The 20,264-nt window shown below is 33.7% G+C and overlaps 1 protein-coding gene across 1 annotated transcript in view; it reads left to right on the plus strand.

Annotated features, from left to right (window-relative positions):
- Positions 1-1,031: 1,031 nt before the first annotated feature.
- Positions 1,032-20,264, plus strand: part of LOC134851937 (double C2-like domain-containing protein alpha) — a 49,370-nt gene continuing 30,137 nt past the window's right edge. The window contains 3 exon segments of the mRNA XM_063868212.1: positions 1,032-1,410; positions 12,865-12,894; positions 17,602-17,820. Coding sequence (XP_063724282.1) covers positions 1,107-1,410; positions 12,865-12,894; positions 17,602-17,820 — 553 coding nt within the window. The 5' untranslated portion in view covers positions 1,032-1,106.

The raw sequence follows: 20,264 nt of genomic DNA on the forward strand, positions 1-20,264 counted from the left end.
TTTCGAATCAGTATTAAGTATATGTAGAAATATATGTAGCTCGGCTTTTATTCTGGGAATAACTTTTTTAATTCCTACTTTAATTCCTTTTTTTTTTAAAAAAATGAAAATTGGAAGCGAAACAGTACAGCAGAAGGAGGAGTTGAAAAAAATTGCGCGTCAGAGGATATCATTTTTTCTCTTTTTGCAATTTGCTGTAAAAGATTTTGATTATTTTTCTACAGATATTTTTTGTTTAGTTTCCCGGACGCTATAATATATTACGCGTAACTTCAAAATTTCAAAAAAAGGGATTTTTATCTTTATGATTACGCAAAAATTTTATTGTTTCGATTGTAAATGTGAAACACGTGGTTTCAATTCGCCTGAAAATGAGAAAATAAATTGCGTCAGTACAATTTGGTCATCCTCTTGTCTTCTTTTAGTATTTTTTACTCTTACAAATTCCCTTACCAGCGAACAATTCGTTTGATACTCGACACATATTCACCTTTAGCCTTTGTCAATTTTAATTAGAATTACTCTTTTCTCTCGATTTTCGGTAAAACGCCAAAAACACGGTGAACTTTCAATTTTTTTTCTATTTTTTTTTTCAAAAATTTTCCTTTGCTAAACTCTTATAAGGTCATTAGTTTTGTCCATACCTGTAGGAAATCAGGTAACTATTTGATTTAATTGTGCTCGTTTTTTTTATCGCGCTAGATTTTATTTATTTAAGCAAATTTCATTGAAGTTTCAGCAGCTTGACAGGCAATATTTTGGGGTCTTTTTCATAATTGAAAATTTCTTATTCTTATAATTGAATCTTCCAGCGTTTTTTGCCGATTTTATCTTTACTAACCATCAATTCAGTTCATTAAAAAACTTAAAATTCTGAAAGCTTCAAAAAAACATCATTAACATATATTGCTTAAAAATTTGGGTTTTAGAATAACTTACCTTCTCGAAATTATTTATCGACACAATGCTCATTTATATGCAGATTTTCTTTTAGAATTAAACAGCTCTTCGACTATTTCGGTTAATTTGCAAATCGGTTAATTTTGATCAGTTCAGTTTCCGAATTTACTTGACGTGAGAACTGAAGTCGGTGGCGTGTTACAACTATGAGCAACCGGGCAAATCGTCGCTATTCTCTCGCAGCCAACGCCCTTCCCCTTCAAAGTGTTACTCCCCCCAGTCGCAACATAGCTAACTCCCCCTCCCCCACGCCCTCTCCTTTCCCCTGCCAGAACAGCAATGACGTCATAGGAGGTGGGGTTGCATCTTCGTCTCTGTCGCCATCAAGTTTGATTTCTTCTTTGGGCGGGATGGCCCAGAGGCGATTGAGTTACTTTGATGTGAGTTCGGTCACAGGTGTGCAAGGGGACAACAAACAGGCTCCCCCGTTCCAAATTCCAAAGAAGAGGGGTAAGAAAACTGCTTTTAGACAAAAAAAATCGAAATTATTTACTCATTAAAAAGTATTGCGGAGCCTCTCAATCAATATTGAAGCATCGTCCAAGTAGCCATTAATTTTTTGTTTTTCATCAGAGATATCCAATTACGAATAAAACAATTGTTTTGAGCCTTTTTTAACGCCTTAACACTTTTTTGGTGTTAATTTAGTTCTTATTTAAATTGTTACATATTGTTTTCAATTATTTAATTTTTTCTCAACTCAGTTTTTACTTGGTGGGAGGTGTCACACCGAGCATAGCTAATTTTAGACTTGAGTTGATATTTTAAACAATTTGACTTGAATTGTAATTAATTGAATTTGAATTACATTTGAATGAAAACATAAAATAGTTCATTTTGAATTTCTCAATGGGCATCACTAGTCCTAGCACATTCGAACAGGAGATACTATCACCCTGAAAGAACTCCGCGATTTCAGATAAAGCGGATCAAGTGTGATATGACGATAAAAACTTCTCGATCATGCATGAACAATGAGCTTGTTTTTTGATAAACCAAACTTTGCTAACTTTTTGACCTGTAAATACTTTTTGCTTCAAGTACATCACGTTTTTCTCGGAGATATTGAGCGAAATAAACTAGTGGAAAAATGTAAGCACAAATTCAATTTTTTATTTCTAGAATGCCTGTTTTCGATGTCTATTTTGGACATCATTCCCTTCGAAAGTCAGTAAAATTTTATGTAGAACAAGAGCAAATGATCAGAGCTACCCTCTATGAAACTATCATTTTTTGGTGTCAAAGACTAACCAATATAATCCGAGTCTGAAAATTCCAGATTTATTTACCTGCACTGAATTTTGTATCGTAGTGAACTCTTATCGAAGTAAAAAGTTTGTTTATCTGACGTGAAACATTCTCAACGAGAAATTTGAAATAATCAGTGAGAAAATTTTACTAAACTAGGCTCTTTTTTGTTTTTTCACGCAAATTGAATATTTTAGTGCAGATGAGTAAGTCTGAAATTTTCAGACCCGCATTACATTGATCTTTGAGAACAAATTTTGATCGTTTCATAGAGGGTAGCTTTGATCATTTGCTCTTGGTATGTCTAAAACTTTTACTGAATTTCGAAAAAAATTTTGTCCAAACTGGACATTGAAAACAGGCACTTCAGACAGAAAAATTCAGAGTTTGCGCTTAATTTTGTTCCTTAGTGTAGCTTGAACGCGAAAGATTTAACGCGAAATCAGGCACCACAAAATATCATCAAAATGGATTGATAGATATATCATATTAAAAACTTTTACATTCGGAAGAATTGAACGCCAAATCAGGAACCACAAATTATCATCAGAATGGGTTGAGTGTTATATCATATTGAAAATTTTTGCATTTGGAAAGGTTGAACGCGAAATCAGGTACCATAAGTTATCATCAGAATGGGTTGAGTGTTGTATCATTTTAAGAACTTTTTCAGTCTTTTTCAAAAAATATCCCGGTGTCGAGAAAAAAAAGCTTTGGAAGTTTTGAGTTCTTGTCTAATTTTAAGCGAGTTAAGCGAGCGAGTAAGTAAGTCTTGTAAAAGACATTTGTTCATTTTTGTAGTGAAAAAAATTAATCTTGAATCTTAAAAAAGTAGTTTTGGAAGCTTCTGTAATCGCTTTTTCGGTATTGAATTGTTTTAGAAAGTTTAGAACATTTTCGTCAAAAAAATTTAAATTTTCTAAAGTTATTGTCTTATTCGTGGTTCCGCTTCCGGAGTCAACTGCTGCCAGTTGTGCCTAATTCAGTAATTTTCACGGTTTTTTTTCTTTTCCCATCACATAACGCAAAAAAATAACCGCAATTTGAAAGAAAAATATTGTCGAATTTTTTTTATGAATGTTGTCGGACGAGCCTGTAAAATTTGCACCCCAGTCGGCTATTTTTGATTCATATTTAGTCAAAATGTACCAAAAAAATGTCTAAATGCACTATATAAACTACCCATTTTGTAAATCAATTAGAAATCGTACTCAGTTTTGGTTGCTTGAAAAGCTATTTCATTTTTTTAATGTTTAATTGATGGTCTGCCTCCTAAATTTTTTGATTCTTTTTTTTCATGAACTGGCGATATGTAGCATACATTTTAAAATATTTCTCAGAATAAAATATTGAGCGCTTAAGTTGATATAACCGTGAACAGAAAGAATAAAATGCGTTGTGATTAGCTTTTTCAAGGGTGGGTTAACTGCGTCCAGACAAATCGGCCAAAGACAATTCAGCCGATTTGAAATTCAAACAATTCAGCCAAAAGTATGCAGACAATTCAGCCAATAATAGTGACCGCCGCAGTCGCTCCAACGTGTTGCGAGCTTGCCAATAGAGGGTAGGACTCTATACGAAACTTAGAGCCGGTTGTTTAAATTTCGTATACCCACCGGCGACCACAAGCCGAGAAATAACTCCAATTCCGATTTTTTTTCTTTCGAATCTAGCGTTTTGTTAAACTGGCTGAATAGTCTCAAGTTGAATTGTCTGTGCGCCGGATTACCTATGCCAACAGAAAATTTCTAATAACGATAAGTATACGATCCTTCCAAATAATTTTAAGAGCTCCTTGTGTTCCTTGAGACTTCTCCAACTGTTTGATCTCTGAAGTTTACAAATTTTTCTTTAAAAATGGGTCAACTGTGACGAAAAAGACAGTCTCGACATAATATTTGACCAACGTCATAAGCCATGCCTACATTATTTTTGTATTTATTTGATGCTGCTTCAGTTTTGGTTTTCGAACCCTTTTCTACCAGAAATGACGTTATATCGTTCACACTGTATCTTATATTAATACAATGTAGCACAATGGTAGAAGTCATTTTCATTCTAAACCACACCAACGCAGATGGTTTTTCGTTTCATCTTTTGTTTATTTCAGGATGTTTCTGCCCTGTAGTAGCCGTGCATCAAAGCTTTTATTTTTGCTATTGGAGCTATAAATATATCATTTTTTCAATAGACAGTTCACTTAAAAGTGAAAGTGAATCGTGATGTGCTGCGACCAGGGGCGGATCTCATGTTTTAGCGAGGGGGATCACAGCCACCAAAATTTTTTATGATATCATGTCGTCCTTTTGTTCATTTTTCCAGTTTCCACACTTATATGTAGCATTATATAAAGTGACCTTTATAGGTTTCGATGATTGAGATTTGTAAGCGACTAAATTTAAATGGCTCCTTTTGAAAATGTACTGTTTTGACCTGAATTTATCACATACGACCTGCTAGTTTTTGCTGCAAAATTTGATCACAAAATTGTTTAAATTTTTTGTAATTAACTGACTGCATCAAAACGTAATACATCTTGAACTTTTTCGGACAGAAAAGAAATTGCTGAAATGTTACTGCAAATGCACTTTGATTTTCATCCTTTTCTATTTTGAAATGACCTTTATTTTATTTCTATTGAACTGAAGTTCACAAGAAATAAGATAGAGATTTGATCTGTTTTCGCTATTGTTGTGGTTGTTCTCGTTTCTTTGATGGAGGCTCAGAGCTCCAATAGTTTTCGCGATGAAAAAAGAGATCTTAGTTTCAGCCTTTTGTGCCCTTTTGTTTGATTTATGAGGGATTTTCTGTTTTTATTCACTCCGTGCCACCTGCTTTGGATACAAATCATCTCTCAAATTGATGTGATGATGCTTGCTGTCTGTCTGTCATTAACAGATGGATTGATTTTTCACCCCACTCATCTTTGTATGATAAAAATAATTTTAATAGAAAACCTTGTTGGGGATATCAAATACGTCATTATTGTTATTTAGTGTTGAGATGTGGTACGAATAATCGTGAAGCCACAATACTTATCAGACAATTTTTTTGTCTGAATTTGTATTTTTTTTCTGCTTCCGGTTTGCAGAAACGGACGTTCAAAATCGAACCAACTATTTTGTAGGGCTTTTAATGTTTTCCCAAGTACACCTTGATGTAACAGCCGACCAGCCGTCTTTTTACAATTGAGAGTTTTTTTTATCCCAGGACCGTTTTGCTCCGTGCTCGTTTTTTTTTTGCTGAGGGGATACTCAAGTATTGATATCCCGGAAGAAAACTAAGATTTTTCGGAGACTGTCAATGTTTGTAAACCGTGATTTGGTTCTAGAAACGTTAAAACAAACTGACTTTTGAGCAAAAGCGATTCAACATTGAAAGCCAAATAGCTGCTAAAAAAAAATTGACCTCCCGGTTTTGTTTCTCGGTAAGCTTAATTTTTTCTCACGAAGCTTTACAAATATCAAGATTAGAATTCAATTAAAGAACCTTAAGTTCAAATAAGGTTCAGGGTGAATCTAGTGTTTTCTCGAATGGGGAGAGGGATTTTCAAAAAATTTCAAAAATTTTGTCGACCTTTTTTTTAGGTCGAGCAAATTGATTTTGCGAGCTCTTCCAAATCAGTTGAAAGCATCAACAGATTAAGGGGGCGGGAAGCGGACGCCCCCTCCTTCAGGGATTCGAACCCCTGCCGACCCAAAGGGTCCCCCTTCTGTACTATTTTGAGATATCCATTTTTTGACGATCCGCCCCTGCTAAAAAGACTCTGTTTTGGTCAAATTTTTAGCGCCGCAGACAAACTTTTGAAAAAACGTTTTTAGACCCTTTAGACAGTTTTGACCAAAAAATTGTGTTCTTTTTGGCGCAGACTTCCACTTTTTCGGCGCGAGAAAAATTTCAGCCGGCCAAAAATGGAAGTCTTAGAAAAGTACCTAAGGGGAGAACTTTTGATGATTCAGTCTCCCCCCCCCCCTCCCTACTCCTATATCCGCTACTGATAAAGATTCTTTGGTACTCAGAAACTTCTGAGTTTCGCACTCAGAAACTATGGCTGTCTTTTGATTAAAAAAATAAATTTTGGTAAATTTAAATTTTTTTCCAGTATTAGTTTATCTGTAGCTATCTGATGGAGAAAGCCTGCTGTTTAACAAAGTTCTCAAGTAGGTAGTTTGGTAGGTTTTGGTAGGAAGCATTGAAAACAAATTTCCAAAATACGGGTCAAAAAATGAATTTGGTTAGTGTTGTATTTTTCATTTTCATTGAAAAAAATTCTTTTTCAGCGCATTATCTTTAGATTCGCCCTTGGGATGAAATTAGCAATCAAGAAATCAAACCATTCAAAATCAAACATAAGGAATCAGAAAAAAACGGTACACAATGTACCATCTTCCACTTTAACGCCCACCCCATTCGCAACATCTGAGACTTCACTCAAAATACCCAATTAGTGAAATGTGTTCTAAGAATCAGCTTTTTATTGCAGTACGAAATGAAATTAGAGCAGTTCGGATTTTTTCAGTTAAGCCTCGCTGTGCTGATTAGAAATCATGTCATCATTCATTGTGGTGGTAAACGGAAAACCCCAAACTCTAAAAAACCAAGCAATCATTGATTTCTTGAAGTGATATGCGATTGCTCGATTTTCATCATTTTAATCGTGTTTGAAGATAGAAAATTTTCTCGGAACGTATTAAAAAATCCTTTTCGAAAAACTCATTGAAAATGAAAAATCATTGATACCCAGAATACCTTACTGGTGCAGTCGTACCATTCTAGAAGGTTTCAGCATGGAGGTCAGCTCTTTCTCTTCCCCGCACAATACACTGTGTGAGAAAGAGAAACAGCTCGTCTGTATGTTTAATATTTCTAGAAATTTCCGACTGCATAAAAAGCAATCACATTTAGTGCAGGCGTGACTGATGTCATATTGTCATACTATGCTATCAAGGTTTTGTACAATTTTTACTGAACAGCAATTAGGCTTTTTTGGTATCAATTTTCTCCAATGAGCTACTAAGCAATAGCATATTTCTAGAGTTCAAGAAATCAATGGTTGCCTGGTGTTTTCCGTTTCCTGCCACGATGAATGCTTGTCGCAAAATCAGATCAACTTTACTTAAAAAGCAGGTTTTTATGCTAAATCTTCTATTTCATTTTTTCAAACACCTAATGTTGGCAAATATTATCAAATTCACTATAATCGATTATTTTTTCCCAAACTTGGATGTGGGCAGTCAACATCCAACTTAAGGCATAAGTAATCAATTTAAATGAATCGTGATATTTTGACAACTATATTTGATAATATTTGCCAAAATTAGGCGTTTAAAACCTTTGTAATCAAATAAAATTCTGATCTTTTTAAAGAGATTATGCTTTTCATAATCCAATATAGATGATTATGTTTTATACAAAAAAATTTGCAATTAAAACTATTTATAATCAAATATAATCTCTTATATTCCCAAAAGTGTTTCATACTTAAAGTATATTCCAATAATATTCTATGGGTCATTGTTTTTTCTGACATTAACAGAACCTCTAGAAGTGAGATGTCTTGTCACGCTTTGGCTCATCTGAACACAAAGTCTTACCGCAAACAAAAGTTTCATAGAGATCCAGTTTTTATTTGATTGGTTCTCGCGGTTGTTGAAAAAATAACTGCCAAATAAACCACGAAACTTAAACAATGTACTTATATTCTTGCGGTTAAAAAACTTAAATAGTTATCATGAAACAGCTTAATTGCAAAGAATTGAAAAAATAAAATCGCTATAATGTTAAAAAGATTTGAAAAAAAAAACCAAAAATAAATTTCCCTTATTTCACATAAGCGAACATTCATGAAAAGCATGAGCTATGAGCAATTCGGATGCAAGCTCGAAGACAAAATGGGCCATCACAAGGGATGATAATTGATTAAAGTCGAATTAATTAGATGTTTTCGTCATAAAAATATAAATTAGAAATTGGTTTAAAAAGTCATCAATTACAATAGGTTTGGAATATATCGAAAAACGGATGGATTAACATTCTATCATAATCGGTTGAAATAAATTATAGTTGATTGTTTTTTTTTTATTCAACTTTTACTTGAATAAAATAGAGTTTTCCCATTTTAGTAAAACTGGTGCCAAAAACATTATCAAATTGATTATTAAAGCTTAGCATGCAGCCGGCCAAAACGAAGCAATTTTATCCAATTCAGCTCAACTTTCATCCTTTTTTCTTAATTTTGTAGTTGTCTTTGCGTAAGGGAGACTAGATGAGTTTTCGATTCACGTGTAACTTGCCATTCGCCCTCTATTTTTTAGTAAAATAATGAATTTTTAATGAAAATTATTTTCATGTTTTTTAGCATTTATGGGAGAACGGAGGGGGGTATTACCTTAAAGACCTTTGTTTTTGTATAAATACGATAATACCATAATCTCATATTTCCATTTGATTCGTTTTTGAATAATGGTGAACGGAAAACAACCACCGGGTTTTTAAATGTAACATAATCCTTCAGACGCTCGGCAGTTCAATCAATCAAAAAGCTCTGGGAACAAATTCATTTTCAATTTAGAATACCTACAAACAAAAACAACTATCCAGCATAGTGAAAAAACAAACGAGGTCAACAATTCAAATTTACCTGGAGCGAAACATACAAATTGATTTTGGCCTCTTTGTTGATTTTTCCAGGGTGGAAATTGGCAAAATTTTTCTTAATTTAGATCTGCGATTTAAAAAGTTCACGTGTTTGCTCTGTGAACAAATTTACTCAAATTCAGCCAAGATCTAAAGAGGGCACTGTACCAACATATGCACTATAGCTAAACAGTAGCTGAGGGAAATAAAAAAGTCAGTGGTGCGTTAATTTAATAAACAGACGTGGCTATTCGAAGTGTATTATAATTGTTCGGAGGTTCTAACACAAGGAAGGCTTTAGTTGTCAGTCATCATACTACAATTCGAAATAGCATCGACAGGTAATTTTTGTTTCTTCATCTCGTTGATCTAATGCTAAAGTCGAAAATAGAGGCGGGTTTAATTTGCAGGAGGAGGCTTGACTTGGAGTAGACCTACCCCTCATGAATTTTCGACACCTCATAAATCTTCCGTACTATTTTTACGAGATCTATATTTCACTGGGGAGCTTCAAACGATAAGTTCCAGTGTTTTAAAACAGCTTCAAAAGTTAAATTGGGCGACCTAAGAAAAGAGTCGACGAAATATTCAAAAGTTTGTTGAAATCACCCTTCCCATTGCAAAACTTTGAACACGTTTCATTAAAATTGGTTTTTGCAATAGACAAAAAAAGTATGAGCAAAAACTGCTGAAAACTTTATGCCCTTTTAAATTTGAAAGTTCAAAAGTTTAACCCTGTTTATGCTGCCTTATTGGAAACAATTATATTCTAACACTGAGTCATTTGTCCCCGCAACCAATCGATAACCTTAACGAAAACTACCAGGTCAATAGTCAAACAAGTTATTGTTCCGACTTTTGTAACGAAAGTAACGGAATAATTGTGCTCGGGGTGGGTTTTTTTCTTCAGACAAGTTTCGACTTTTTACTATTCATTTTTGACAGGATTTTTTTTCAACGGGATATTATTCAAAAGGTATTGTTCTCCAGAGCTTAAATTTGAAAAAATATTTCACCTGTGACCAATTTTCGTAAAGTTATGGGGGTTTAAACATTGCCATTTTGGCCATTTTGGGTCAATTAACGCGCAACATATTTCGCGCTACTAACGCGTGAACGGAGCAATAATTTGTCCTGGAAATCGGTCCAAATTGGTTGAAGGAAGTATATTTGCCATAATTGATTTGTTACTAGGTGCAAAATCTATCACTTTGTACTTTTTATGGCGTGTGTGGGGATGATTTTTGCAAAACTCTCAATTAAAAAATATGTCACTTTTTACCCTTAATTTTTCATGTTATTACTGCTACATAGACCTTAAAAGGCAGACGGAATATTCAAAACCTCGCCCTGATACAAGCAGTCTTGTATGTATATATCTTCACATATTGCATAATTACGGGATTGAACGGATGAAATTATAGAGAAATAAAAAGATGAAGCTAATTGAAAAATCTGAATAACTTGAATGCGAAAAAAGGGAAACGGAAAAAGAATGAAATAGAATCGAAAGATCGTGATTACTGTTTTCTGCGTTTTAAATGATTTTTGGTTTTTTTTCTTCAAAAACTGATGACAGACTTATGACTGTTTTAAACGGGGCTTAACATCATTTGGAGTAAACAGCACATCAAAAATCTGCACGCTTTAAAACACATAATAAATGCTCTTAGCCGCAAATATAACAAGAAACTGCGCTTCATTTTTCCGTTTTTGAGGTACAAATTCGCGCTATGATCATTATCAGCTGAAACAATTAAATAAGAGTTCAGTTGAATGAATAGGGCGGGTTGCAGAATAACCTTCTTACAAACGCTGATATCTTTTTTTTCCTAAATGTAAATTTAGGGCAAATATTTAGTTGATGGTTGCCATAAAGATGGGATTAAGAATTTTAATAACTATTATTGGGCGTTAACATTTTAATAGGGTTGTTTTAGATGCCCATTTGTATCAATAAAAAGTTCCTAATAAGAACTTGGTTTGTAACTTAAAACGCCAGATTATTTAGACATAAGTTTCTGGATTTAGGTAAAAAAATTCGTGCTCCAGGGACAAATGCCGAATCTGGTAAACAAAAATAACAAAAACGCTCATATCAGGGCGAAGCCCTGAATGTTGCGACTGCCTTTTAAGGTTTATGGAGCAGTAGTAACATAAAAAAATTAAATGTAATAAAACAAAATGAAAACAAAAATTCTAAAATTTGAAATGTTTATGAAAACATCCCCCACATGCCATATAAATTACAAAAGAAAAGATTTCGCTCATTGTAAGAAACCAATTATGGCAAATAAGCTTCTTTCAACCAATTTGGAACGATTTTTAAGCCGGATTAAACCTCAGCTTGCGCGTTAATAGCGCGAAATATATCACGCGTTAATTGTCCCAAATTGGACAAAATGGCAACTTTTAAACTCCCATAATTTTACGAAAAACGATCACAGGCGAAATATCTTTTCAAATTTAAGCTCAGGACAACATTACCTTTTGAATGATATAAAAAATTGTCATCAAAAATGGCTAGTTAAAATGTCGAAATTTGTCTGAAGAAAAAAAACCCACCCCGAGCACAAATATTCCGTTACTTTCGTATCGAATGTCGGAACAACAAACTGAGAGAGAAAACTGCGGACCGACGGTTTAGAATTTAAGTTGGACCGGAAGAACTCGTTTTTCGATGGAAACCAAACAAACAATTTTGGCTAAAAATTTGTTTAAACAAGATTGCTCGTATCAGGGCGAAGCCCTGAATGTTCCGACTGCCTTTTAAGGTCTATGGAGCAAAAATAACATGAAAAAATTAAACATAAGAAAAAAAATGAAATTTTTATTTCTAATTTGAGGTTTATTTTGCGAAAGTAATCACCCCACCAGCCATTTAAAATACAAGTGATAAGTTTTGCTCGTATTAACATATCAATTTTGGCAAATAATCTTCCTTCAACTAACTTGGAGCGATTTCTAAGACGGAATAAATCTCCGCTTACGCGTCAACAATGGCTAGTTAAAAAGCCGAAAATTGTCTGAAGAAAAAAAAGCAAGACTGCTCGTATCAGGGCGAGGCCTTGAATGTTCCGACTGCCTTTTTTATGGAGCAGTAATAACATGAAAAATTGAAATATCTTTTCAAATTTAAGCTCAAGACAACAACAACTTTTTGAATGATATAAAAAAATTCCGTCAAAAATGGCTAGTTAAAAACTCGAACTTTTTCTGAAGAAAAAACCCACCCCGAGCACAAATATTCCGTTACTTTCATTACAAAAGTCGGAACAAAAACCCACCCGAGCACAAATATTCCGTTACTTTCGTTACGAAAGTCGGAACAAAAACCTACCCGAGCACAAATATTCCGTTACTTTCGTTACGAAAGTCGGAACAAAAATCGAACCGATTTGTATGTTAGTTTGTTGACAAAAAGCCAAAAAGTTTTGTTTAGATTAAGCATTTTAAATTTTTCATTGTAAATACTAGTGGGGAAGTCTATGATTTTACTTTTCGTAGAAACCGCGGTTCTTGGCGCGTTAGTTGCGTTGCGCCGATGTTTTTTAGACAGGTCACACTTTCATTGAAATTAATATTGATTTTGTTGAAACTGTTTTGTTCGTCTTTGATCTCATTTGCTTTTTTATCAAAGCAAAATACATGTACTGTAGTATTTGTTCATCATGCTTACCAGGCCCGAGTAAGTATCTAAGCAAATATAATCAGCAATGGTAAGTATCGCCACCAAAGAGCTTGATGATTTAGCTCCTTTGAAAAGGATTTCAAATAGTACTTTTTCCGAGTGGGAAATAATCTATAATGTTTCCAAAAATATCTGCACCATATTAAAAATTTCTTTCAGATAAACTAAATGTGAAAAAAGATACTCATTCAGTTTAACTAAATTCAAAAACCTCCTTCTGACTTTTTGCAATTAAATGTTTGCAATTCTGCTTTAATTAAATAAACTTAATTGAAATACAAAATAACGTATAATTTCATTTAGTTTGAGTTTTGTACGCTTTGCTACAGGATCGCTGGGACCATCAGCACTAAGTCCAGGTTTGTTTTTGCAACTGATTATGCAAATCATCCAGCTTTATATTTTATGCAACGGATTTATCAAAACTTAATCGTGTTCTGTTTTTCAATTTTCGTTAATTTTTTGGTACTTGAGTTATGTGTTTTCAGCTGATATCAATCAATTGATATCAAAAGTATTTAGCGTCTTTCTGATGTCATTAATTAGATCACAAAATGAACTGAATTTTGCGGATGTCTTGTTACTATAATTTTAATCAGTTCAGTTTGCTCTGCCCCGTTTGATTATCCGTTTCCTGTCTTCATGTGTGAGCTTAGAATGAATTAAGTTGCTTTTTTGAACTAGCAAAAAGACAATTTGAAGCCTCGAATGTTTCGACCAATATTTGAGCTTATTGAAAAGCAGGTTTTGATCTTAACTCGGCAAAACTTGCTTTGCATGAAAACAAAAAAATCTGATTGCTTTCCTTTTCTCATATTTTCAATTTACCCTAATTTTACAGAATAATGAAATAGCCTTTTTTTTTTAGTTACTCCGTCAATTTACCGGCTCTTTTTTCTTATCCCTACACTTCGCATATTCATCATTTTTTGGTGTAACTTGTGATTTTACAATGTTAGGTATGAAGGCTAAAATTCTCTGGAAGGAGCTAAGTAGCCCGTGCGTCAATCTTTGTATTAATCAGACTATGTGAGCCAAAATTTTATCAGTAAAAAGTCGCAGGTGGGGTAATAGAAAAAAATCCTTTCCTCCTACTTCTACGGGCTCATAAACCGTTTTTTTAAATGGTACATTTCTCGAAAGCAGACAGAAATTGTTATAAGTTCATTATTTTTGTCTCAACTCCTCCAAGCGTTTCCAAAGCAATAAAAGAACCTGCTTTTAAAAATGATGGCACCTTAGGATTACATTTACTACTTTATAATCCCATAAATCAAGACTCTATTTTCTATAAATCCTGGTTTGAATATGATGTTATCTTAAGATCTTTTCAAGTTTTTCTTGCGTTTGAATTTCAGTTTTGCAAAACTAAATTTAAGCTTGTTTTAATATAATTTAATTTTGTAATTTTGCACCAACCATTGTGAACAACACATAAAAAGCGCTAACAACACATTATACTGCTTACAAAAGGTTTTTAGGTCAAGTTAACATCTCCCCTCCACGCGCCCCCAGATAGACTAAGTTTTTGTCTTGATTAGAAAAATTTGTCTTGAAAAACAGAAAAAAAAAACAGTTTTTTTCAGTCTTTTTTCAGTATTGAGTTTTTCTTTTTTTTAGTGAGTTTTTAGCATAAATGAGCCATATAATCTGTTTAAAGTACATTGGCAGCAGCATAATTTGGTCAAATACCTTTTTTTCAAGCTGAAAATAATTTCAAAAGCCATTTCTTTAATGATATTTGCTGCCAATTAGCTTTGGGTTTTGCATGCAATTGACCGATAATGCCAGGTTGACCATTTTCAAATGCTTTAGGATTTCGTATCTCAATGCTTCAGCGATGACTTAAGGGCGAAGCGGTCGTTTTTACAAACGGACGTTTAGTTTGAAGTGGCTAATTTTTATGATGCAAATTTAGTTTGACTGAAAACTAATCAAGTTGATTTTATGCTTGCAAAAAGTCGTAATTGGTCTTTTTTCTTCCTTCGAGTGACCTTAAGGATTCATTAAAGGAGGTTTTTTGACCTGTAATTTGACTATTTGTTGGTTCTAAGTCGTTTCCTATCCGTTCAAGTTTTTGCTACTGTCTTTAATTGGTCTTGCAATTCGTGCCTTTTAATCATCATGATGATAGTTAGATTGCGTACCGTGAAAACACCCGGGTTGAAGCCCACTCTTAAAATTAGGGCAAATTCTGCAATGTCCCACTGAACACTTTTTCACTCCTCCCCTACCCCACCCCGTTTAGGGAGGAGGATGTTAACTTGGTTCTGAGTTCGAATTGTCCGCTAATCAGAACAGAGCATTTTACACGCAGCGCTTAGCAAATTTAATTTGAATTGAACGCTAGGGTCGAGGATTTTAACTTGGTCGATTTTGGGGTTGGGGAGGATGTTTATTTGATCCTTTTTTATCAATGAATACTTAAGACTCTTTTCTGTTTAACGGCCTAAACTTACCAAATTAATAGTTGAGCTTCCGTTTTCAAAAAAAATCTTGATTTTTTTTCAGCTGTAACTATTTCATTCAATCAGATCAAAAAATTTTGATGCAATTTTCAAAAAACAAAATCAGTTTTGGGCCATATAACAGAAAAGACGCATCGTTTATAAGCCATGGAAACTGACGTAGCTAAATCTGAGTTTTGTATGTAAGTTTGCATTGGAAACCATAGCTAGATAGAGTTTTTTATGTAAAGAATCAGCGGAAAATCTGAGCTTACTTTTAAAGGTTTTCATCCAAAAGTTTCACTGCGGCAATTTTTGCTACGACATTCGAATGATAGTCAACTTATTGTCTACATCGTAGATTTAAAGTTAGAGCCGCAAAGATAACATATGTGTCTAAAAAACTCCTGTAGGTTATTGTTCGCCTTTGATGACTTGTTTTTTTTCAAGACTTTAAATACCTAAAAATCAGCAACGGTCATCCTTTTTTTTCAGAGCTAACTGTTTTCTTATTGCGAATTAACAATTTTTTTTTTATACGTGGCAGTCGCTGTTTTGGCGCAAAAATGAAGCTGATTTTTTGTGGGAGGTTAATCCGTGCAGCAAAAGATTGAAAAAGTAAAATGAACGTCCCAAAAATTTTGTTACCGGAAGGTAACAACTTGTTGGTGTTTTCTAACTCAATTCGATTTCCGCTGAAAAAATCTTCCGCGTAGTAATTGTTAGGAGATTTTTGTTATTAAACATATGCTCTTTTCGGTGTACATAATACAGAAACGAAAAGTCTTGATAAAACGTATTGACATGAAAAAGTAGACATTTCTAAACAATTTCAGTTAATGCAGTTTAGGGTTTTTTGCGTCTTATGGAAAGGGTAACTTCGCCTCTCTGCAGCTAAAACAATAATGAGAATTATGGCGCATCGGGTAGTGATGATGACCAGGATTTACAGAATTGCGGTTTCAAATCGCACGTGCGCTGCAATTTGCTCGGAAACCGCTTGCCAGACAGCCATAGCTTAATGGGCTCATAATTAAGTGAGTTCCAGTTCAGTTTTAAATAAATAATCTCTGAATCAGGCCTTTTGCTGATCGACTCTAAAAACGGATTGCTTTTTCCTATTTTCAATTTACAAATGGTGTTAACAAGACCATGAGCCAATGTTTTTCTTTTTTAAGAGTTTTTACCTCAAAATATTTTATGAAAATTGGGTGAAAAAAATCATGGTATATACAATGCTTTAAATATTCGACTCTTTTCTTTCTGCTTCAACGCTTCTTTTTCTATGTTTCTAGATGTTATATTTCACTTATAACAGAATAATTGTTTCACTTGAATCACCAGTTTTGGGTTTTTTGAATGATGAACGTCAGATTTTTGTATAGTTTTTTATAATATTATAATTATTTGACATTACCATTGGAGTTTACAGTCACTTTTGGTGAAATTATTAAACGAATGAAAAAATTTTGTTCATTATTGTGACGTCCTGGTTGTCTGCTGTGAAATTATCACCTACTACAATTTTTTATGGGAGTTCTGTATTACAGTCTGATAAATATTGATGCTCTGAGCTCAAATTTTGATAGTTATGTTTTTCGGCGAGCAATTTTGATGAGTTATGGAGGTCTGAAAATTGTCAGTTTGGCCAATATGGGATAGTTAATGAGCCCTTTTTTACCAATTTTTCTAATAACGCGGATTGTTTGTGGGTATTAAGTCATTCCAAAATTTAATCCTGCTGTGGGCAAAAAATTTTCAGTTTTTGGACAACTGTATGAATGATTTCAAAGAACTGCAAGATACTTTAAAGGGCAATGTATGTGATCATTCAGAATTCCGTAATATGAACATTCTTTTTCATTAACTATAATCGAAGTACGTCATCAATTAGTTAAACTGTTGGTTTTTCCATTTTAAGTTTCTGAATCTTGTTCTTAAAAAAATTATTCGACAAACACATGGAAACTTTTGAGCAGTTTTTTGTAAAGAATTTTTACAACCAAAAACTCGAAAGTGACCAGCTGCATGTTCAATCTAAACTGTTCTCAAAATCAGTTTTGATTAAAAATCGGAAGCAAAACTTACAGTTAAAAATTTTCGGCAAATCAAATGTTTGAAATATCAGAAAAAACCTCTGTTTAAATTTCATCGAAAAACTAAACTGGAGAACTACAAGGTCAAAGTGTTTATTTTGTGAATTTTTAGCGGATTCCGCAAAAAGACCAATATCTTTGATATTCCTCTCTTTTTGCGTTTCCTTTGATCGTTCCGACGAAATGTTAGCTTGCTTAAAAACTTGTCTCTTGATTCCAATTGTGCGCCTATCCAGTGCATAGTTTGGCTTTGTAACGAGTTAACGAAGCAAATGGAGCTTTGATAAATGGAAGCTAAACCTGCTATCTAAAAATTAGAAAAATTGAAGCAAAGTAATTTGTTAAAATTTTCGTTATTTTCGAAAACTAAAAAAATGGGTTAAGAACTACTGTTGAAGTTTCCATAAAACTCGATATAAAAATAGTAATCAGAAATAACTGCGTCATCATCAGTTATCTGTTTTCACTTTAACTATCAAGTGTTATTATGTGACCTGATTTTCTAAAGTGGATTATTTTACAGTAACTTCTCGCGTGGCAAGTGACACTTCGCAAATCAGTAGTCGTCGCATGTCTGTGTCGCCCTCTCCAAGCAGCCACGGGGTAGGCAGTGGTGGACCAATGTCCCCTGCCTCCCTCCACAACCCCGCCTACCAACTCCCTCTCGACAGCAGTGCATCCAACTCCCCGCCTGCCCAATCGGTCAACTGTTCAGTTACTGAAGAGAACTCCAAATACGAAGGTCAGTTATAATTTCTTAACCTCTATTTTGAAGAGCTATTCACATGCAGTTTGTGTTGCGGTGCATTTACAGTGCAAAACACCAAAAATCATACAAAGCTATACAGATCGTAATAAAAAAGGCTCTACTTCACTATGATGACTGTTGCCTTGGTTTCATTTTGACGTGTTTCGGCTGCGCAGGCCTTGATTTTGATATTTTTTCAATTTTTTTTTCTGTCCCACTTTTTTAGTTTGTTTGCATTTCTCTCTGTTGAAATCAGAAGAAATGTTGTTCAGGTTAGATGAGATGACATACCTTCGATAAATTGTCTCACAAACGAACTTGAAAATAATCAAGTGGGTGAATTAAAAAGAATTTTTCTCAATTGAATACTTGAAAAACTTGTTCAGAAAGCGTATTCGCTCTGATGTAAATACAGCTAAATGTTATCATGGTAGACATAGACAGACCGGCTGCTAGACAGACCAGCGCCTAGACAGACCGGCGTTTATATTCGAAATGTTGCTTAAAAGCGCTTCATTTGTACATTAAATTGATGCAAACGTCCATCGTCTTGAAAAGTTTTTCATTGCTCAAAAATATCACAAGGGTCGAAAATTTTTCTTTTTCCCACAAAAAATTACCCATGAAACATACTTATCTTCACAATATCCACATTTGGCTTGCTCAAAGATCAGCATAACTTGCATGCAAGCGTTTTTCGCATAATTTTTATCAACATTTTTTCCGTACAAAATTATTTGAGAATGAATATGGGAAGTCGATAGCTGTGCAGCTAGTACAGTGTGTTCTGACTACAGTAATCACTTCAAAAACGTTTAAAAAAATTGCCTTATTTTATCTTTTTATTCGTTTTTTCAAACGCTTTTTGTACAACGAGGAAGACTCTTTTATTCATTTTTAAGCACAGCTTAAAAAATGAATAAAACTTGCGCAAATAAACAAGACTGCTCGTTTCAGGCCAAAGCCCTGAATGTTTCGACTGCCCTCTAAAGTCTATTGAATAATTTCGATGAACCTTTTTTCAAAAGTTTAAGTTTTTTATTTGCAAAAAATATATGAGTTTAAAAATAGCTGAATGTTCAAATAAAGAAAAAAATAGTCGAAAAAACTCAAACCCCCACAATGTGAATTACAAAATGATATAATTAGCGTCTTGTAATATATCACTAAGACCAAATAGCTTATTTCGAGTCAATTTGGAATAGTTTCAGAGCAGGATTGAATCGGCGCTTGGGCATAAATAGCACAAAAACATCGCGCGTTAAACTTCACAAATTAGCCCAAATGGTAAATATTAAAACTTCTTATTTGCTACGGATTTTGATTGTAAATGATTTTTTTTAGAGAGAGAGAGAGAGCTCTTTTTTTCAATTCTAGTTCTCATTTCTATGCTAAAACTACCTTTCAGATTGTGAAAAATTTTGTTTGAAATTCAAAAGTGGCTCTTTAAGAAGATAAACAAGACTGAACCACAATGCGCATTCACATTCAGTTTATTTTGAAAGTCGAAATAATAGAAACAAGAAAGCCAGGATTTTTCCCAAATTTTTTATGTTTAAAATTTGTTTCAATCAAACTTTGTAAAGTTGCGATGAGTATCTCAGAAAGCAAAACCCCGGCATAGCTCCTTCTCGAATCATAGGAGTGCTCCGAATATTAGAGCAACCAACTATCATTTAAATGTCGCAACGTTTTTGGCTCAGAGACAAGGGGTAAAGTTAAGGAAACCGATTAGGCTGAAAAAATGTCAGTTTTATCCAACAAATCTTTGATTTCAAAATTCCGAAATTGTTTGTGTTTATCAGTTTAATAATTTTATTTCAGGAAACTTTGGTGGCTGACACTTTTTTGTTAAAACTAACTCAAAATGAGATAACAAGGATGTAAGTGTCAACATTTTCTTAACTAAAATTTCCAAAACGAACATTCGTTATTGACAGTTAAAATTAAACTACGTTGTTGAGCTTTTTGTTTCTGTTTTTAACCAGGATAAAACATTAAATCTAAAAATTGGACCAAAATTAACCCAATCGAGAAACGTCCATAAAATATAATTTTTTAAATCTGGATGCTAAATTGAGTTTCAGGTTGCATATTAAAAAGGTTTTTAAACGAACATCTCGAAGTTCGTCCACCTAACAACATTTGCGTCAAACTTATACTCAAAACCAACTTCTAATCATTCACAAAACCTATATTCAATCAAACTATCAACATTCTGTACTAATATATGGAACTGCTACTAAAACCCAATTTGTTAAAATTGAAAAACTACAAAAATTGATACTCCGCAATTGCTTCAACTTACGAAAAACAGACATCCTCCGGAAACTAAAAGACAAATTTGAGTTCTGTTGCGTCGGGGAGTTGCATATATTTGAATTATTGAAGTTAATGACTAAAATGGCAAAGAGGCAGCACCCATCCTTACTTATCAA

This window comes from Symsagittifera roscoffensis, chromosome 7, assembly GCF_963678635.1.
Source record: "Symsagittifera roscoffensis chromosome 7, txSymRosc1.1, whole genome shotgun sequence".
Taxonomy (NCBI): domain Eukaryota; kingdom Metazoa; phylum Xenacoelomorpha; order Acoela; family Convolutidae; genus Symsagittifera; species Symsagittifera roscoffensis.